The 17,878-nt window shown below is 44.2% G+C and overlaps 2 protein-coding genes across 6 annotated transcripts in view; one reads left to right on the top strand and one right to left on the bottom strand.

The window, feature by feature from the left end:
• The window catches only part of LOC130312937 (hydroperoxide isomerase ALOXE3-like), a 76,979-nt gene extending 70,738 nt beyond the window's left edge, over window positions 1-6,241 (top strand). For 4 of the 5 annotated variants that reach the window (XM_056552633.1, XM_056552630.1, XM_056552631.1 and 1 more), the window contains exons 11-15: window positions 1,663-1,832; window positions 3,203-3,324; window positions 3,764-3,864; window positions 5,561-5,731; window positions 5,928-6,241. In XM_056552633.1, coding sequence (XP_056408608.1) covers window positions 1,663-1,832; window positions 3,203-3,324; window positions 3,764-3,864; window positions 5,561-5,731; window positions 5,928-6,107 — 744 coding nt within the window. In that variant the 3' untranslated portion in view covers window positions 6,108-6,241. Of the gene's footprint in view, window positions 1-1,662; window positions 1,833-3,202; window positions 3,325-3,763; window positions 3,873-5,560; window positions 5,732-5,927 lie in introns of those variants that run through there. The other variant, XM_056552634.1, reaches the window with a different exon arrangement.
• A 10,050-nt stretch (window positions 6,242-16,291) lies between these two features.
• LOC130312927 (hydroperoxide isomerase ALOXE3-like) overlaps window positions 16,292-17,878 on the bottom strand; it is an 82,229-nt gene continuing 80,642 nt past the window's right edge. Inside the window, exons 13-14 of the mRNA XM_056552620.1 lie at window positions 17,386-17,556; window positions 16,292-16,471 (exon numbers count right to left, since the gene is read on the bottom strand). Coding sequence (XP_056408595.1) covers window positions 16,292-16,471; window positions 17,386-17,556 — 351 coding nt within the window. The remainder of the gene's footprint in view (window positions 16,472-17,385; window positions 17,557-17,878) is intronic.

Consider the following 17,878-nt stretch of genomic DNA (forward strand, 5'->3'; position numbering starts at 1 on the left):
TATAACTATTATATTATATCAGTGATGTCATACAGGGGGCGGGGCTGTGATCACGTCATTATATAACTATTATATTATATCAGTGATGTCATACAGGGGGCGGGGCTGTGATCACATGTCATTATATTACTATAATATTATATCAGTGATGTCATACAGGGGGCAGGGCTGTGATTACATGTCATTATATTACTATTATATTATATCAGTGATGTCATACAGGGGGCGGGGCTGTGATCACGTCATTATAATACTATTATATTATATCAGTGATGTCATACGGGGCGGGGCTGTGATCACGTCATTATATTACTATTATATTATATCAGTGATGTCATACAGGGGGCGGGGCTGTGATCACATGTCATTATATTACTATAATATTATATCAGTGATGTCATACAGGGGGCAGGGCTGTGATCACATGTCATTATATTACTATTATATTATATCAGTGATGTCATACAGGGGGCAGGGCTGTGATCACATGTCATTATATTACTATTATATTATATCAGTGATGTCATATGGGGGTGGGGCTGTGATCATGCCATTTTGTTACTATTATATTATATCAGTGATGTCATACAGGGGGCGGGGCTGTGATCACGTCATTATATTACTATATTATATCAGTGATGTCATACAGGGGGCAGGGCTGTGATCACATGTCATTATATTACTATTATATTATATCAGTGATGTCATACAGGAGGCGGAGCTGTGATCACATGTCATTATATTATATCAGTGATGTCATACAGGGGGCGGGGCTGTGATCACATGTCATTATATTACTATTATATTATATCAGTGATGTCATACAGGGGGCGGGGCTGTGATCACATGTCATTATATTACTATTATATTATATCAGTGATGTCATACAGGGGGCAGGGCTGTGATCACATGTCATTATATTACTATTATATTATATCAGTGATGTCATACAGGGGGCAGGGCTGTGATCACACGTCATTATATTATATCAGTGATGCTATGCAGGAGGCGGGGCTGTGATCACACATCATTATATTATATCAGTGATGTCATACAGCGGGCGGGGCTGTGATCACATGTCATTATATTACTATAATATTATATCAGTGAAGTCATACAGGGGGTGTGGCTGTGATCACATGTCATTATATTACTATTATATTATATCAGTGATGTCATACAGGGGGCGGGGCTGTGATCACGTCATTATATTACTATTATATTATATCAGTGATGTCATACAGGAAGCGGGGCTGTGATCACATCATTATATTACTATTATATTATATCAGTGATGTCATACAGGGGGCGGGGCTGTGTTCACGTCATTATATTACTATTATATTATATCAGTGATGTCATACAGGAAGCGGGGCTGTGATCACGTCATTATATTACTATTATATTATAGCAGTGATGTCATACAGGGGGCGGGGCTGTGATCACATCATTATATTACTATTATATTATATCAGTGATGTCATACAGGGGGCGGGGCTGTTTGGCAGCATTAATAGATTAGAGCTCTTCCTGTAGTATAAGGTTTGTTGATCTTATGGATGTTTTTATGGGTAACTCCAGGAGTAAATGATACAGTAATAGGGGGATGGGTGTGTTAGGTGGAGTTGCCCTTTAACCTGATTTTCTCTCTTTTGCACTCAGATTATGGTTGTTGGTAATGGGGGGACTGAAGTTCTATTTAAGAAAGCGATGGAGGAGGTGACCTATACTGACCTGTGTCTGCCTGATGACATTGAGGCTCGAGGGTTGGGTTCTGTCCCCAATTTCTTCTACAGAGATGACGGGAAGATGATCTGGGAGGCGATAGAGAGGTGATGTATACAGGACATGTCCGCCGCGATTTTTACGGCTCTATTGGGAGTTTTAATGTCTCCAGGTCATGGTCCCAGACATCTGGATGCTGTTGTGATAATAGCGGATATATAGAGTGAAGGACAAAAATAGGGGGCGCTCTCAGTGTAGAATGCAATGCTAAATCTTATGTCAGATTTTACTAGTAGCTCACAGAATATAGTTGTGAGTGGTGAAATAGGAGCTTCTGCGCTCCGACCACGGCTGAGCTCTTATGCAAGAGCCAGTAGGGAATCATGATAGGCAACTAGGAGCTACAAAAAACGGTCTTTAGGAGGCGCTGCTCACGTAGGTAAAAGAACTGAGACTCAGACCAGCACAGGACAAACTTGTTTATTTTGCAAAAAAGTGGACAACGTTTTGGCACATATAAAGTGCCTTCCTCAGGTTCAAAACCTACAATGCTAGACAATCTTAGCTAGTATGCAGAGTTACTGAAGATGATCCTGTGTGTAGCAGCGCTGGCGTTGTTCTCACATTAGGATGATTGATATTTTTGTATAACCTGTGGATGATCTTATAAAGATCTAAATGCAGAAAGAAAGGTCCCCACTTTGATGAAGGTCTGGGGAATGTGAGGGCCGGTCGGTGCCATCAATGCCTTCACCATCCAGGGGATGCCTAAACCAGACATAACACTAGTTACCTACTGGAGGTAGGGTTGCCACCTGGCCGGTATTTTTCAGGGCAGAGACCAGCCAGAATCAGATGTACGGGTTTAGCCGGGGCAGGAGTAACAATGGAGCTCCTGGAGTTCCTGCCCCAGACCCCGTGCAGCCAGGTGAACAAGGGCCCCGACCCAACTCTTCACTTAAGTGCTGCGGCCACCAGCAGTCACTTTAGGAGCAGAGCTGTTAGTGCACAACATGTTTGCTGAAATGCCCCTGACATCCTGCCTGCTGCCCGCCCAAGAGGAGCGTAGCAGCTGCAGAGCCGGGCTGAGCCGTTCTTCATTTTCGCTTTTCTACAGTCTACAGTATCAGTCCAGCCCGGCCAATAGACACTCACTGGAGACAGCTGCCTGGGAATCCGGTAAAAACTTTCTGTGGCCTCATGCAGGGTGCATTAAATTTAGAAGTATATAGAGAGCCACAATGATGTGTGCAGGGACCAGGTCTGTGCAGTATATTGGGGGCCATCATGATTGGTGGAGTTGCCCTACAGTAAATTGGGGGCCATAATGATTGGTGACGGGGCTCTACAGTATGTAGGGGGCTTTAATGATTGGTGTAGGGGACGGGCCGTATAGTATATTGGGGGCCATAATGATTGGTGCCAGGGCCCTACAGTATATTGAGCGCCATAATGTAATCCTTCGCTCTGCTTCCAGCTTTGTGTCCAGCATAGTGCGGTATTATTATAGGAGTGACGAGTCGGTGCGGACAGATCCAGAGCTGCAGGCCTGGGTGGCGGAGATCTACGAAAAGGGATTCCTCAGCAATAAATCCTCAGGTATGACCTATCCTTCACTGAGCATGCTCCGACAGATTCCCATTGTAGAATGTTATTGCACAATGCTGGGGCTATATGATCGGAGAGGTCGGACCTCTGGGACTTGATCCGGGGAACAAGAGGACAGAAATCCTACATGGCGGAGTTCCCGGCCACCCACTGTACGGAGAACTGGACCACGCTGCTGTGCCCTGTATAGTGGGAGCATCGCTCTGCAGGGGCCCCTTTATCACGAGCATTGTGGGGTTCCAGCTTACGACCCCAATCAAAGGCTTATTCCAGTCAGGAGGGCCACACTTCTGTGCCCTGTATAGTGGGAGCATCACTCTACGACCCCAATCATTGGCTTATTCTTGTGAAATACAATCACTGTAGTGTTAGAATCCCCCTTTAACACAAAGCTTTGTACATCTGTCTCACATGTCTCATCCTCCACCAGGAATCCCATCATCCCTGGACACTGTGCCCTCCCTGGTGAAGTACCTGACCATGGTGATCTTCAGGTGTTCGGCACAGCACGCAGCGGTCAATAGTGGTCAGGTGAGTGGGTAAGGATTGTCCACACATGATAAAACCTCCTTCCAGCAAGACCTCATCATTTCGGGAAGATCTTTCTGATGGTATTGGTCTAGAGTCATCACCCAGAAGACCGTGTTTTGTCTCTCTTATGTACTGTATACAGGCAGTCAACAAATTGTACCAAATCTACAATTATAGTATGATGTCCTGGAGATCACATTCTGTAGGTCATGTTCTGGAGGTCACATTCTGTAGGTCATGGTCTGGAGGTCACATTCTGTAGGTCATGGTCTGGAGATCACGTCCTGTAGGTCATGGTCTGGAGATCACGTCCTGTAGGTCATGGTCTGGAGATCACGTCCTGTAGGTCATGGTCTGGAGATCACGTCCTGTAGGTCATGGTCTGGAGATCACGTCCTGTAGGTCATGGTCTGGAGATCACGTCCTGTAGGTCATGGTCTGGAGATCACGTCCTGTAGGTCATGGTCTGGAGATCACGTCCTGTAGGTCATGGTCTGGAGATCACGTCCTGTAGGTCATGGTCTGGAGATCACGTCCTGTAGGTCATGGTCTGGAGATCGCGTCCTGTAGGTCATGGTCTGGAGATCGCGTCCTGTAGGTCATGGTCTGGAGATCGCGTCCTGTAGGTCATGGTCTGGAGATCACGTCCTGTAGGTCATGGTCTGGAGATCGCGTCCTGTAGGTCATGGTCTGGAGATCGCGTCCTGTAGGTCATGGTCTGGAGATCGCGTCCTGTAGGTCATGGTCTGGAGATCGCGTCCTGTAGGTCATGGTCTGGAGATCGCGTCCTGTAGGTCATGGTCTGGAGGTCGCGTCCTGTAGGTCACGGTCTGGAGGTCGCGGCCTGTAGGTCACGGTCTGGAGGTCACGGCCTGGAGGTCACGGCCTGGAGGTCATTTCCTATAGGTCAGGGTTTGTAGGCCACGCTGCAGAGTTGAGGTAATATTGTCATGTTCTTTGGTGGCCCCGTGTATTGAGGCCATCATATGCACCATGTTTTCTGCAGCTCGTACACATTGTAATGTTTAAAATTCGTTCTTATTGAAAGTTGACAAGGTTACATTTAAATAACAATGAAAATAGAAGTATACATCAACATGGAATTTTTTCAAGAACAGAAGTTTGAATAACGCAATGTTATCAAGTCCATAAATGTAATGTCCATGTTTTGGTAAGCTTCACAATATGTTGCGTCATATAAAGTAGGAATTATAGAAGACTTTCAAGTAATTATTTTAATTAATTAACATAAATTTCAGAAGAAGTAGTAAAAGGAAAATCATAATGAAATAACAACAGATTTATTATGAATTGTGTCTTTATTCAAATAATGTTCTATTGTAATATAAACAATAGTATAAATAGAGCCACTCGTACACGTTGTTCTGTGTGGACTTCAGTGGACGGGCGATCACAGGGTAAGGAATCCCGGAGGCCGTGGACAGATATCTATTTTCATATCCAATCAATCCCAATTCTGACCAATCACAGATGTGGGAACTCAAAATGAGGGTCAAGCTTCCACAATGGGGGGTAGTTAATGAGATAGATGGGCCAGAAAGAAGGGTCGTTCTAGTTCTGAGGACATCAGGTGATCACCAAACATGAGTTCTTCTGTTATTCTGATCCGAATATCTATGAAGTATCTATGAAGATATTGTTCTTAGTGAATCTGAAGGATGTATTTCCTCTGCAGTTTGACTTCTATGGCTGGATGCCCAATGGTCCCACATCTATGAAGAGTCCCCCACCCACAGCCAAAGGGGTCACCACATTACAGAGCATCCTGAATACCCTGCCTGATGTCAATACCACCACCACCGGGATAGTTATTGTATGGCAGGTCAGCAATGAGCCCCTGGACCAGGTGAGTATTTGTCAGTATTCATCCAGATCCACATTTTTGTACATTTTGGGGAACATTCATTATCTTTACATTTTCGGTGTAACATGACACAAGTATTCTGTGCACAGATAACTAGTCCTCCTACTGACAGGATCGAGCTGAAGGGGAATTGCATATTTTGGGATGGGGTGATATGTTTGTCCCTTTTATGTTACAGAGACATCTGGGGGAGTACCCCAATGTGCTTTTCACTGAAGAAAACCCACAAAAATACATCAAGGATTTTCAGGAGAAACTGGTTGAGATATCCAGGATAATAACTGAGCGGAACCAAACCTTACCCTTCCCCTACCCCTATCTGAACCCCAAGGTAATTGAGAACAGCGTCTCCATCTGATGTACCTGCTCCGGACCCTTCCCGAGACTCCTCGCTTCTTTAAACTCCACCCACAGGACTCACTTTGTGGCTTCTGCTGTCGTGAAGTCCGGGATATAATTGTGCAAAATAAAATATTACACTGGCGCCAATGTGCTTGAGTTTTCGATGTAAAATTATTTTCCATATATGGTCAAGAGAGTTCTAGAAAGGGGAGGTCCATACTCAGCCGCCAATCATCTATCTAGGGAGGAGTCTAACCAGTGGGTAGCCTGTAGTCAGTAGAGTAGTTGAGTGTAGTCTACAGTTTAGTGTAGAGAAGTGACCTCCTGGGTCCAGCCTCACATGGGCCTACTGTCCAGGGATAGAACCCAGGATGCCCATACATTCTAAAGAGGTTTATCTCCAGTATATCAGTCAGAAGAACCGAGGACCATGCAGACAGCATGGATAAGAGAAGTCACACGAGCTTTGTTACAACCAGGACCTGAAAGGCTTTCTGCAAGGCCTGGTCAGGATAAGAATAGCTTGTGCGGCTGCAAAGGATCTTCACCCTTCAGTTGGGAAGTAACGGGAATCGGGAGCCGACTGACTAAACAGCCTGTACTGCTTTGTGAGAGAATTATACAAGGGACTGTGTCTAATTTTAACCATTAGCCTTGCTCAGTATATCTATGTACAGTATATTTAAAGGGGGTCCAAAGGATAGGGGAGAAGAGGTCTGATGGCTGGGTCCTGCCACTGGTCCCACCAATGGCTATGACGTCACGAGCCTCCTCCGTATCGTCAGTCATCCGGGGAAGTTCGCTCTGGATGTCTGGGGTAGTGTTGCTCGCTAATATTCGCAATTCAAATTTTAATCGCGAATATTGTGAATAAAGCACTATATATTCGTAATTACGAATATTCGTTTTTTCTTGCGAAAAATTATGCGCATATGCGCAAATATTTAAGGGTATAGAGAACTGTGACTAGTGCAGTAACTCTGTGATTTGTTTTGCCCATTGAAACCAATAGGCCCATTGTGGTGTATGGGGGATCTCATGGCATGTAAATCAGTAAGATAAGCAGGATGGTCTCGGCAGCACAGTGGATGGGAGACCACCACTGGTTCGAGTCCTGGGGTGGGACAGTGTTGTGGTTAAACTTTACTCTCCTGGAAAAGCTGCTGAGTTGCCCATAGCAACCAATCAGATCACTTCTTTCGTTTTTCACAAGGCCTCTGCAAAATGAAAGAAGCAATCTGATTGGTTGCTATGGGCAACTGGGCAACTCTTCCTCTGCACAGGTTTTGATGAATCTCCCCCATAGAGGAAGATTCATCAAAACCTGTCCAGAGGAAAAGTTTCTGAGTTGCCCATAGCAACCAATCAGATCGCTGCTTTCATTTTGCAGAGGCCTTGTGAAAAATGAAAGAAGCAATCTGATTGGTTGCTATGGGCAACTCAGGTGCTTTTCCAGGAGAGTAAAGTTTAACCACAACACTGTAACACCCAAAGTCCCGTGGTGGTCTCCCATCCATGCCGAGACGGTCCTGCTTATCTTACTGTTTTACATGCCGTGAGATCCCCATAGACCACAATGGGCCAATTGGTGTCAATGGCCAAAAAAAAAATCACAGAGTTAATGCACCAGTCACAGTTCTTTACACCAAAGGGAGGGCTCAATATGGGGAAAACCAGTGTAGAGGAAGAGTTGTGCAGTTGCCCATAGCAACCAATCAGATTGCTTCCTTCATTTTTGAAAAGGCCTCTGAAAAATTAAAGAAGCAATCTGATTGGTTACTATGGGCAGCTCAGAAACTTTTCCTCTGGACAGGTTTTGATAAGGGCTCATTCACACTGCGGAATCTCTGCTCGCTGAATTCAGCGAGCTGAGATTCCGCCTGGCTGAATACTTTGGCGCTAGGGCTGCGGGGCACTGAGCCGTCACCATTGACTGCTATGGTCCGCTCGCGGATTCCGCACAAAGAATGAACATGTTCTTTCTTTGCGCGGAACACTTTCAGCGGCGGAAATGTCCGCCGCTGAAATTCCGCAGTGTGAACGTGTCTCGCAGAGACCCGTTCACACTAATGTTAAAGTTCACACCGCGGAATTGCGCCCGGAAATTCCGTGGCAATTTCGTAGTGTGAACGTACCCAAAATCTTCCTCTTTGGGGAGATTCATCAAAACCAGTGTAGAGAAAGAGTTGTGCAGTTGCCCATAAAAATGAAGGAAGCAATCTGGTTGCTATGGGCAACACAGAAACTTTTCCAGGAAAAGTTTCTGAGTTGCCCATAGCAACCAATCAGATCGCTTCTTTCATTTTTGAAAAGGCCTCTGAAAAATTAAAGCGATCTGATTGGTTACTTTACTGGAAAAGCTGCAGCGTTGCCCATAGCAAAGTTTAATCACAACACTATGTCTCACCCCAGGACTCGAACACGTGGTGGTCTCCCATCCACTGTGCTGCCGAGACCATCCTGCTTATCTTACTGTTTTATATGCCGTGAGATCCCCATAGACCACAATGGACCTATTGGTTTCAATGGGCAAAAAATCGCAGAGTTAATGCACTAGTCACAGTTCCCTATACCATTAAAGAAGGGAGTACTCAATATTCACGAATATGCGCATATATTTTCGCATATGCGCAAAAAAACGAATATATGATGAATATTCAAATATGGCCTGTGCCGCTCATGACTAGTCTGGGGGGCTGCTGACCAGCAGTGGGACCCCCGCGATCAGACATCTTATCCCCTATCCTTTAATACCTTCCTGAGGTCTCAGTTACCCTTGTTAAGTGTGTGTGTGGGGGGGGGGGGTGCTTTCTTAGTAGGGGCAGTTTAGTGAGTCCTTAGGAACACCTGAAGCACTTTATGGGGAGTTGGTTTAGTGTTACAGTCCAGAAATAATAACTCTAATGAGAGACATCTTCACATCCCAGGTCATTGTGGTGAATACTTTATAGAAGACATTCATCACTCATGGATAGTTGTGTTACGATACCCTATAGCAGGGTGTAAGGAGGTAAAGGTGGTGGTGTAGAAGTCAGTTGGCACAGCAGGCTTGCTGGCAGGGAGAAGTTCCTAACACTGGCCAGTGGAGTACCCCTTTAAATGTCCAGGCCCTCAAGCTACCATAATACCAGGTGGCCCTGCACTACTACTCTCTCATGCTCCCTGTGAGCACCACACAAGTAATATCTACCACTTAATAAAGGTGTGGACTAAACTAGTAGAACACCCGGGTCTTGGGCCCAGAATGCTCCTCAATGGACAGATGGACAACAGTTGTACCAAAACTGGACACAACTGATCTGGATCAGTAACAGATAGGTAGACATATGCTCCAAAATCAGTATCCTAAAGCCAGGTCAGAAGGTCAGGACAGAAGGACAAGGTCAAGAGCAGTCAGGTAAGTCGGGGGAAACACAGGGAATCATGATAATAATCCACGACAATAACCAGGAACTTACCACAAGACTGATGTAAGATCGGAGTAGTTCCATCCAGAGGGGAGTCCTGGCATTCTGTGGCCACCACACCACAGATGGTAGGGTGACAGGCTGCCCACCCAGTAGAGTTAATGCTGCGGCGGCTCGTGTTGAGCTGTGGCTGACATCTCCCACCCATGGTTTCTGAGTACAGCAGACTAGAGGCACCAAGAACATCAAGACGATGGGTGCCCTCTGGTCATGACTGCAGATTGTGGGGCGCCGCATCAGCCTCCCTGAGCCAGGATATAGGCAGGACACCTATATATTACAGACAGTGGTGATAAAAAGTTTGGGCGCCCCAGGTAAAAAAAATGTTTTAAAGGGGTTCTCCACCATACAGTGATTTTATTACGTACCTGGCAGACAGTAATGGACATGCTTAGGAAGGATCTGCACTTGTCTTGGGGCTAAATGGCTAGGTTGTGAGATTACCATAATACTGTGGCTAGCTTTTTGTGAACTTGTATTTCCTGTTTGACTTATGTTTTTTTTACTACAAATCCCACAATGCCATTTTCCTCCCTCTCACACATCAGCCACCCCACCCATTGAAACAAAAGACCTTGGTTTTCAATCAGGGTGCCTACAGCTGTTGCATTAGTTGCAGATTGCTCTCTCCACCCACTGAAGCAGACAGGCTCCCGGTCATCAGCTGACTAATGATGTCAGGTCTCGGCCGCATTGCAAGCTGGGAAAAATTCCGAGACAACAGTCATTTTGTATGCTGGTAAAAATAAATATTGGGGTGAAAATCACAGAAGAATTATGAGAAAACGTCACACAAAGGTACAGACACTATATTATGGACTACACTAACCTTACAGCCCCTGTAGCATAGTCAAAAAATAATAATCCTGGAATACCCCTTTAATGTGCATAAAGAAGCCAAGGAAAGATGGAAAAATCTCCAAAAGGCATCAAATTACAGATTAGACATTCTTATAATATGTCACCAAAAGTTACATTTTATTTCCATCATTTACACTTTCAAAATAACAGAAAACAAAAAAATGGTGTCTGCAAAAGTTTGTGCCCCCTGCAGAGTTAATATCTTGTACTGCCCCCTTTGGCAAGTATCACAGCTTGTAAACGCTTTTTGTAGCAGCCAAGAGTCTTCCAGTTCTTGTTTGAGGTATCTTTGCCCATTCTTCCTTACAAAAGTCTTCCAGTTCTTTGAGATTTCTGGGCTGTCTGTCACGCACTGCTCTTTTAAGGTCTATCCATAGATTTTCAATGATGTTGAGGTCAGGAGATTGTGAAGGCCATGGTAAAACCTTCAGTTTACGCCTCTTGATGTAATCCCCTGTGGATTTTGAGGTGTGTTTAGCCCCTTAAGGACTCAGCGGTTTTCCGTTTTTGCATTTTCATTTTTTCCTCCTCACCTTCTAAAAATCATAATGCTTTTAATTTTGCACCTAAAATTCCATATGAGGCTTATTGTTTTGCGCCACCAATTCTACTTTGCAGTGACATCAGTAATTTTACCAAAAAATCCACGGCGAAACTGAAAAAAAAATCATTGTGGGACAAAATTGAAGAAAAAATTTCATTTTGTAATTTTTGGGGGCTTCCGTTTCTACGCAGTGCATATTTTGGTCAAAATGACCCCTTCTCTTTATTCTGTAGGTCCATATGATTATAATGATCAGCTACTTATATCGGTTTGGTTTTGTCGCACTTCTGAAAAAATCATAACTACATGCAGGAAAATGTATACGTTTAAAATTGTCATCTTCTGACCCCTATAACTTTTTTTTATTTTTCTGCGTACGGGGCGGTATGAGGGCTCATTTTTTATCGGTACCATTTTTGTGTTGATCAGACTTTTTGGAATTTTTTTGTGCGTACGCCATTGACCGTGCGGTTTAATTAATTATATAATTTTATAGTTCGGACATTTACGCACGTGGCGATATCACATATGTTTATTTTTATTTACACAGTTTTTTTTTTATGGGAAAAGGGGGGGGTGATTCAAACTTTTATTAGGGAAGGGGTTAAATGACCTTTGTTAACTTTTTTTTTTTTCACTTTTTTTTTTTTTGCATTACTATAGCTCCCATAGGGGGATATAACACTGCACAAACTGATCTCTTATACTGATCATTATTATCCCATAGGGAGCTATAACACTGCACACACTGATCTCTTATACTGATCATTGTTATCCCATAGGATATTATAACACTGCACACACTGATCTCTTATACCGATCATTGTTATCCCATAGGAGACTATAACACTGCACACACTGATCTCTTATACTGATCATTGTTATCCCATAGGAGACTATAACACTGCACACACTGATCTCTTATACTGATCATTATTATCCCATAGGGAGCTATAACACTGCACACACTGATCTCTTATACTGATCATTGTTATCCCATAGGATATTATAACACTGCACACACTGATCTCTTATACCGATCATTGTTATCCCATAGGAGACTATAACACTGCACACACTGATCTCTTATACTGATCATTGTTATCCCATAGGAGACTATAACACTGCACACACTGATCTCTTATACTGATCATTATTATCCCATAGGAGACTATAACACTGCACACACTGATCTCTTATACTGATCATTATTATCCCATAGGAGACTATAACACTGACCACACTGATCTCTTATACTGATCATTGTTATCCCATAGGGACCTATAACACTGCACACACTGATCTCTTATACTGATCATTATTATCCCATAGGAGACTATAACACTGCACACACTGATCTCTTATACTGATCATTGTTATCCCAAAGGAGACTATAACACTGCACAAACTGATCTCTTATACTGATCATTGTTATCCCATAGGGACCTATAACACTGCACACACTGATCTCATATACTGATCATTGTTATCCCATAGGGACCTATAACACTGCACACACTGATCTCCTATGCTGATCCATGATCCATCCATAGCTTTGCATGGCTCAGTCAGATAGGGGCTTGATTGCTCAAGCCTGTAGCTCAGGCTTGGAGCAATCAATCAACGATCGGATGCCGTGGAGTCAGGTAAGGAGACCTCCGCCTGCGTCCCAGCTGTTCGGAACATTGCGATTTTATCGCGATGTCCCGATCAGCCCGACTGAGCTGCCGGGAAGCGTTTGCTTTCGTTTTCAGACGCGGCGGTCAACTTTGATCGCCGCCTCTGAAGGGTTAACAGTGCGCGGCACAACGATCTGTGCCGCATGCTGTTAGCCCAGCGCCCCGGCTATGGTTAGCAGCCAGGACCGACCCGGAGTGATGCGGGGTCACGCCGTTTTTCACACCGAGACCGAGCTCAGGGCGTACAGGTATGCCCTGAGTCCTTAAGAGGTTAAGATCATTATCCATTTGTAGAAGCCATCCTCTCTTTAACTTCAGCTTTTTCACAGATGGCATCAAGTTAGCATCCAAAATTTGCTGAAATGTTATTGAATCCATTCTTCCTACTACTCGTGAGATGTCCCCTGTGCCACTGGCTGCAATACAACCCTAAAGCATGATTGATCCACCCCCCCCCCCCATGCTTAACAGTTGGACAGAGGTTTTTTTCATTAAATTCTGTTCCCCTTCTTCTCCAATCGTACCTTTGCTCATTCCGGCCAAAAAGTTAAATTTTAACCTCATCAGTCCACAGAACTTGTTTCCAAAATGCATCAGGCTTGTCTATATGTTCATTTGCAAAGTTCAAACGCTGATTTTTGTGGTGAGGACGTAGAAGAGGTTTTCTTCTGATCAACTATTTTCAGTTTCAGATTTCTAGACAACTGCTTAGAAGAACCCGTGGTGCTGATTGTTGAGGCAAGGTCAGATGAGTAAAACCTTTGAGACTGACATCACGTGGTCTTCCCAGATGATGATTGAGAACAATCCATGACACTGGCAGGTCTCAGCTTTGCAAAGGGCGCAGTGCATGCTATAAATTCTGCAGGGTGCCCAAACTTTTGTAGACACCATTTTTTTTTTGTTTCCTGTTATTTTGAAAGTGTAAATGATGGAAATAAAATGTAACTTTTGTTGACATATTATAAGAATGTCTAATCTGTAATTTGATGCCTTTTGGAGATTTTTCCATCTTTCCTTGGCTCCTTTATGCACATTAATACAAATTGTTACCTGGGGGGGCCAAACTTTTCATCCCCACTGTACGTGATACTTAGTGATGTCCACAGGTAACAATGGCGCTAGAGATGCGGAAACTGCTCCATGCAACAGATCCTGACACAACAATTCTACCAGAGACACCAGAGAGTCACTAATACCCGGGGATCAGATACTCCCCACCAGAGACAAGGGGCAGACTTATCATTGTTGTCTGTTTAGTTTTGTTTATGTGACTTATTTATGATACTATAAAAAGGGGTTTTGATCAATTTTGGCCACATAAGCAAAAAAACAATAAATCACTTTGTACCACTATCTCCTCTCTTTTGTGACTTTTTCGCTCTAAAGTCGCAGCTTCTTTTTCCGCCTAAATGTGTGAACCCATTTTTTGTTTTTGTTTTTTTTCTTCTCTTTTCAGATCTGTCTGTGCTGAGGATTACTTTGGATTTGGTGGACTATGTCGATGACCCAAATTTTTTTGTTAAACATTAATAAAATGGTTTACAAGGGCTTGGGGGGGGGGGGGGTTTGAATATAAGTTTGATTTTATTTTTTACGTGTTTTTTTATTTAATTTACTTTACAGGCTTAGTAGTGGAAGCTGTCTTATAGTCCATCACTAAGCTGGGGTTTAGCTTTAACCCCAAAAACAGCTAGTACTAACCCCCAATTATTACCCTGGAACCCACCACCACACGGGTGCTGGGAAGAGGCGATACAAACAGGCCTGGAGCATCATGGCCAAAATGGCGCTCCTGAGCCTAGGCAGTAACAGGCTGGCGTTATTTAGGCTGGGGAGGGACAGTGTTGCTGTTTGGTTGGTATCTGGCTGAGAATAAAAATATGGAGAACCCTATGCGTTTACTTATCTTTTTATGAAAAAAAAAAAAAAAAAAGGATAAGGTTCCCCATATTTCATTTTCAGCCAGATACCAACCAAGCAGAAACAGCCTGACGTTACCAGGAAGGACGAGGACCATTGTTACTGCCCCTCCCCAGCCTAAATAACACCAGCCTGTTACCGCCTAGGCCCAGGAGCGCCATTTTTAACGCTCCGGGCCTGTTGGTACCGGCTCTTCCCGGCCCCCCTGTGGCGGTGGGTACCGGGGTTATCATTGGGGGTTAATGCTAGCTGTTTTTAGGGCTAACACCACGATTTTGCTATATGGTTTAGGCATACGGTTTCATTAAAAAAAAAAAAAAAAACGTATGAAACTGTACAGAAGACCATGCTCATAGACTTCCCATTCAAAACCATATGCACCATATTTATTTTTTGTCTGGACAGAAAACCGTGGCCGACCATGGGAGTCAATGGGAACTGTACAGAACTGTATGTGCATACGGTTCCATCTGTTTTTCACCATACGTTTTTTGACTTAACACATTTTTTTTTTCTTGGAATTTCAATCACACAAGGGAAACTTTATTCATAATGAAGTGAAAAATTAAAAACGTATACGTTTTTTTTCTTAAAAAACTGATGCAACCAGACATCATTTTTCAAACCGTATACGGTTTTCAACCGCATACAGATATAAATTTTTACACGCGTTTTTATACAGTTTAGTCAGGTTTTGATGAATACGTTTTAATCAAAAACCTGATATGAGAACTGTATTGCAAAAATGTGGTGTGAACCCAGCCTTAGCCCCGGCTTTTTAGACAGCTTTCACTACTTAGTCTGTAAAGTAAGTAAAATAAAAAAACACAACACGTTGAAATGTTTTTTTCTTCCAACAAACACTCCCCCACAAGCCCTTGTTAACCATTTTATTAATATTAAACCACAAAAAAGCTGGTCATCAACATAGTCCACCGAATCTGAAGTAGTCCTCTGCATACACCAAAACAACGGAAAAAAAAGGTTAGTACATTTAGGGCGCTCTCCCCTTAGGAGAAAGCCCATAAAGCAGGGTTTCCAGACAAGGGAGCCTTTGGCTGTCTGGGAATTTGTAATTTAGCAACAGTAAGCCTCCAGTTTAACAACAGCTGGAGGCACACTATTCCTAAACTTCCCATCATGGAAATTACAGTGTGGGATAGGATAAATAAGCGGCACCGTGAAATGTTGAAAGGAGCCTGGGCTGGCATCACTCCGCAGTCACCCAGGACTCCCACAGCCATCCCTCAGCGTTGTGGTACGATTATTCACATCATGTGGAATGTTGCCAGCCCGGGCTTTTGTTTTTATCATATCACGGGGCCGCTCGTTTATTGTATCCCACAGGGTAAGTTCATATACCACGCCGGGTCCTGTCATTGCCTAGACTGACCGGCCAATCACGGCTGCCGGCGAGGAATATGAAATCCTGCTGTCCAAAGCCCGTTTCATAAGCCAGATTACATTTGTGGTGTTTTGGAGGGGGTTGCGACTCACTGACTGGAACCTGGTTTCCCTGGAGGATAAGGTCAACCATGGAGTTCCTCGGGTCACCAACTAACACAGGGGGGCGACACCACTTATAATACAGTCACAGGCAACATAGAAGAAAACATGGCTTCACATTGCAGACATAAGTGTATTTTCTTTATGAGGGGGACATGGAGGAGAATACAGAAGACCTGAGACTCCTCTACACTTGGAGAGGACCATGGAGAACGAGCTGTTATATAGAAATGCTGTTCTCTATACGTCTGGGGTCCAGGTAGGGGTACGGTAATCTCCGGCTCCGGTTCTTCTCTTCTATGGACTGGGATATCTCCACAAGCATCTTCTGGAATTCTGCAATGAACTTTTTAGGGGCTTCTTCTGTAAATCGTTCTTCTGGATAATCCCCAAGACGTCTCTGTGAGAAAAGGATGAAAAGATCCAGAATAGATGTATGAGCCAATGATATTCCACCGGTTCCATCTCACCCACTTTAGCCCAACCTTCCTAACTTTACTACAACTCCCCAACTTGACTACAACCTCTCCAGCTTTACTATTACTTTCCCCAACTGTATCCCAACTACCCAACTTTACTACTACAGACTACCTCTCCCAACTTTACTCCAACCACCCTAATTTTACTACTACCTCTCCCAACTTTACTCATACCTCTCCCAAACTTACTCCTACCCCCAACTTGACTACAACCTCCTCAGCTTTACTATTCCCTTCAACAGCTGTACCCCAACTACCCTACCTTTACTACTACAGACAACCTCCCCCAACTTTATTCCAGTGTTACAACTACTACCTTCAACTATACTCCCACCTCCTCCACCATTATGCTTCCCTTGGAGTCAGTGTGGAGAAGACGATACTTGTAAGCCTGACACTCCCCGATATTCCAGTCAGAGGAATTTACTAATAAAAATAAACAAAATAACAAGGGACAAGGGGGGGATGTTTTCAATGTATTGCAGCCCTCTTCGTCAGGTCACCTTTCAAGCATCTTCTTCTCCTCGCTGACTTTAGGTTCTTTTTACTGTTCCGACTTCGAACCCTCGTTGATGCTGGCTGACCCATCTACCCGTCAGATTTGACTGGTGTTGTATCCACAGCCGGGTGAGCGCTCCCCAGTCCACCACTCACCCATATCCCCCCAGACACTTAGCGCGCCCATCTGTGTCTCTATCTTCTATAAAACTTCCCTTATCTTTCCACAAGGATTGTTAGATATCACTCAGTCCCTATAGACAATTATGCGACCATCAGTTGTGTCTCATGTGAAGAACATCAGTCGGGGATTATTTTACCATGACCTGGTGCTCACCTTGTCCATGGGCTCGTTGCTGACCTGCCACATGACAGTCATCATGAGGGTGCTGGTGCTGACATCAGGAAGGGCGTCCAGGATACTCAGTAATGTGGTGACCCCTTTGGCCGTAGGAGGGGGTCTCTTCATAGATGACGGACCATTGGGAAGCCAGGAATAGAAGTCAAACTGTGGAAGAAACACAATATCCAGATTCTGAGTCTGTGGGAAGGCTTAGTGACCACCTGGTGCCCCCAGAGTTTGTTTAGAGGGAAACTGTTTATGAAATCTGTTATTAAAGGGGTACTCTGACCCTAGACATCTTATCTCCTATCCAAAGGATAGGGGATAAGATATTTGATTGCAGGGGTCCCGCCGTTGGGGACCCCCATGATCTCTCCAGCAGCACCCTCTGTCATCTGCTGCACGGAGCGAACTTCACTCCGTGCCTGATGACGGGCGATACAGGGGCCAGAGTATTATGACGCCAAGGCCCCACCCCCTCCATGAT

This window comes from Hyla sarda, unplaced genomic scaffold (genome assembly GCF_029499605.1).
Source record: "Hyla sarda isolate aHylSar1 unplaced genomic scaffold, aHylSar1.hap1 scaffold_174, whole genome shotgun sequence".
Classification (NCBI taxonomy): domain Eukaryota; kingdom Metazoa; phylum Chordata; class Amphibia; order Anura; family Hylidae; genus Hyla; species Hyla sarda.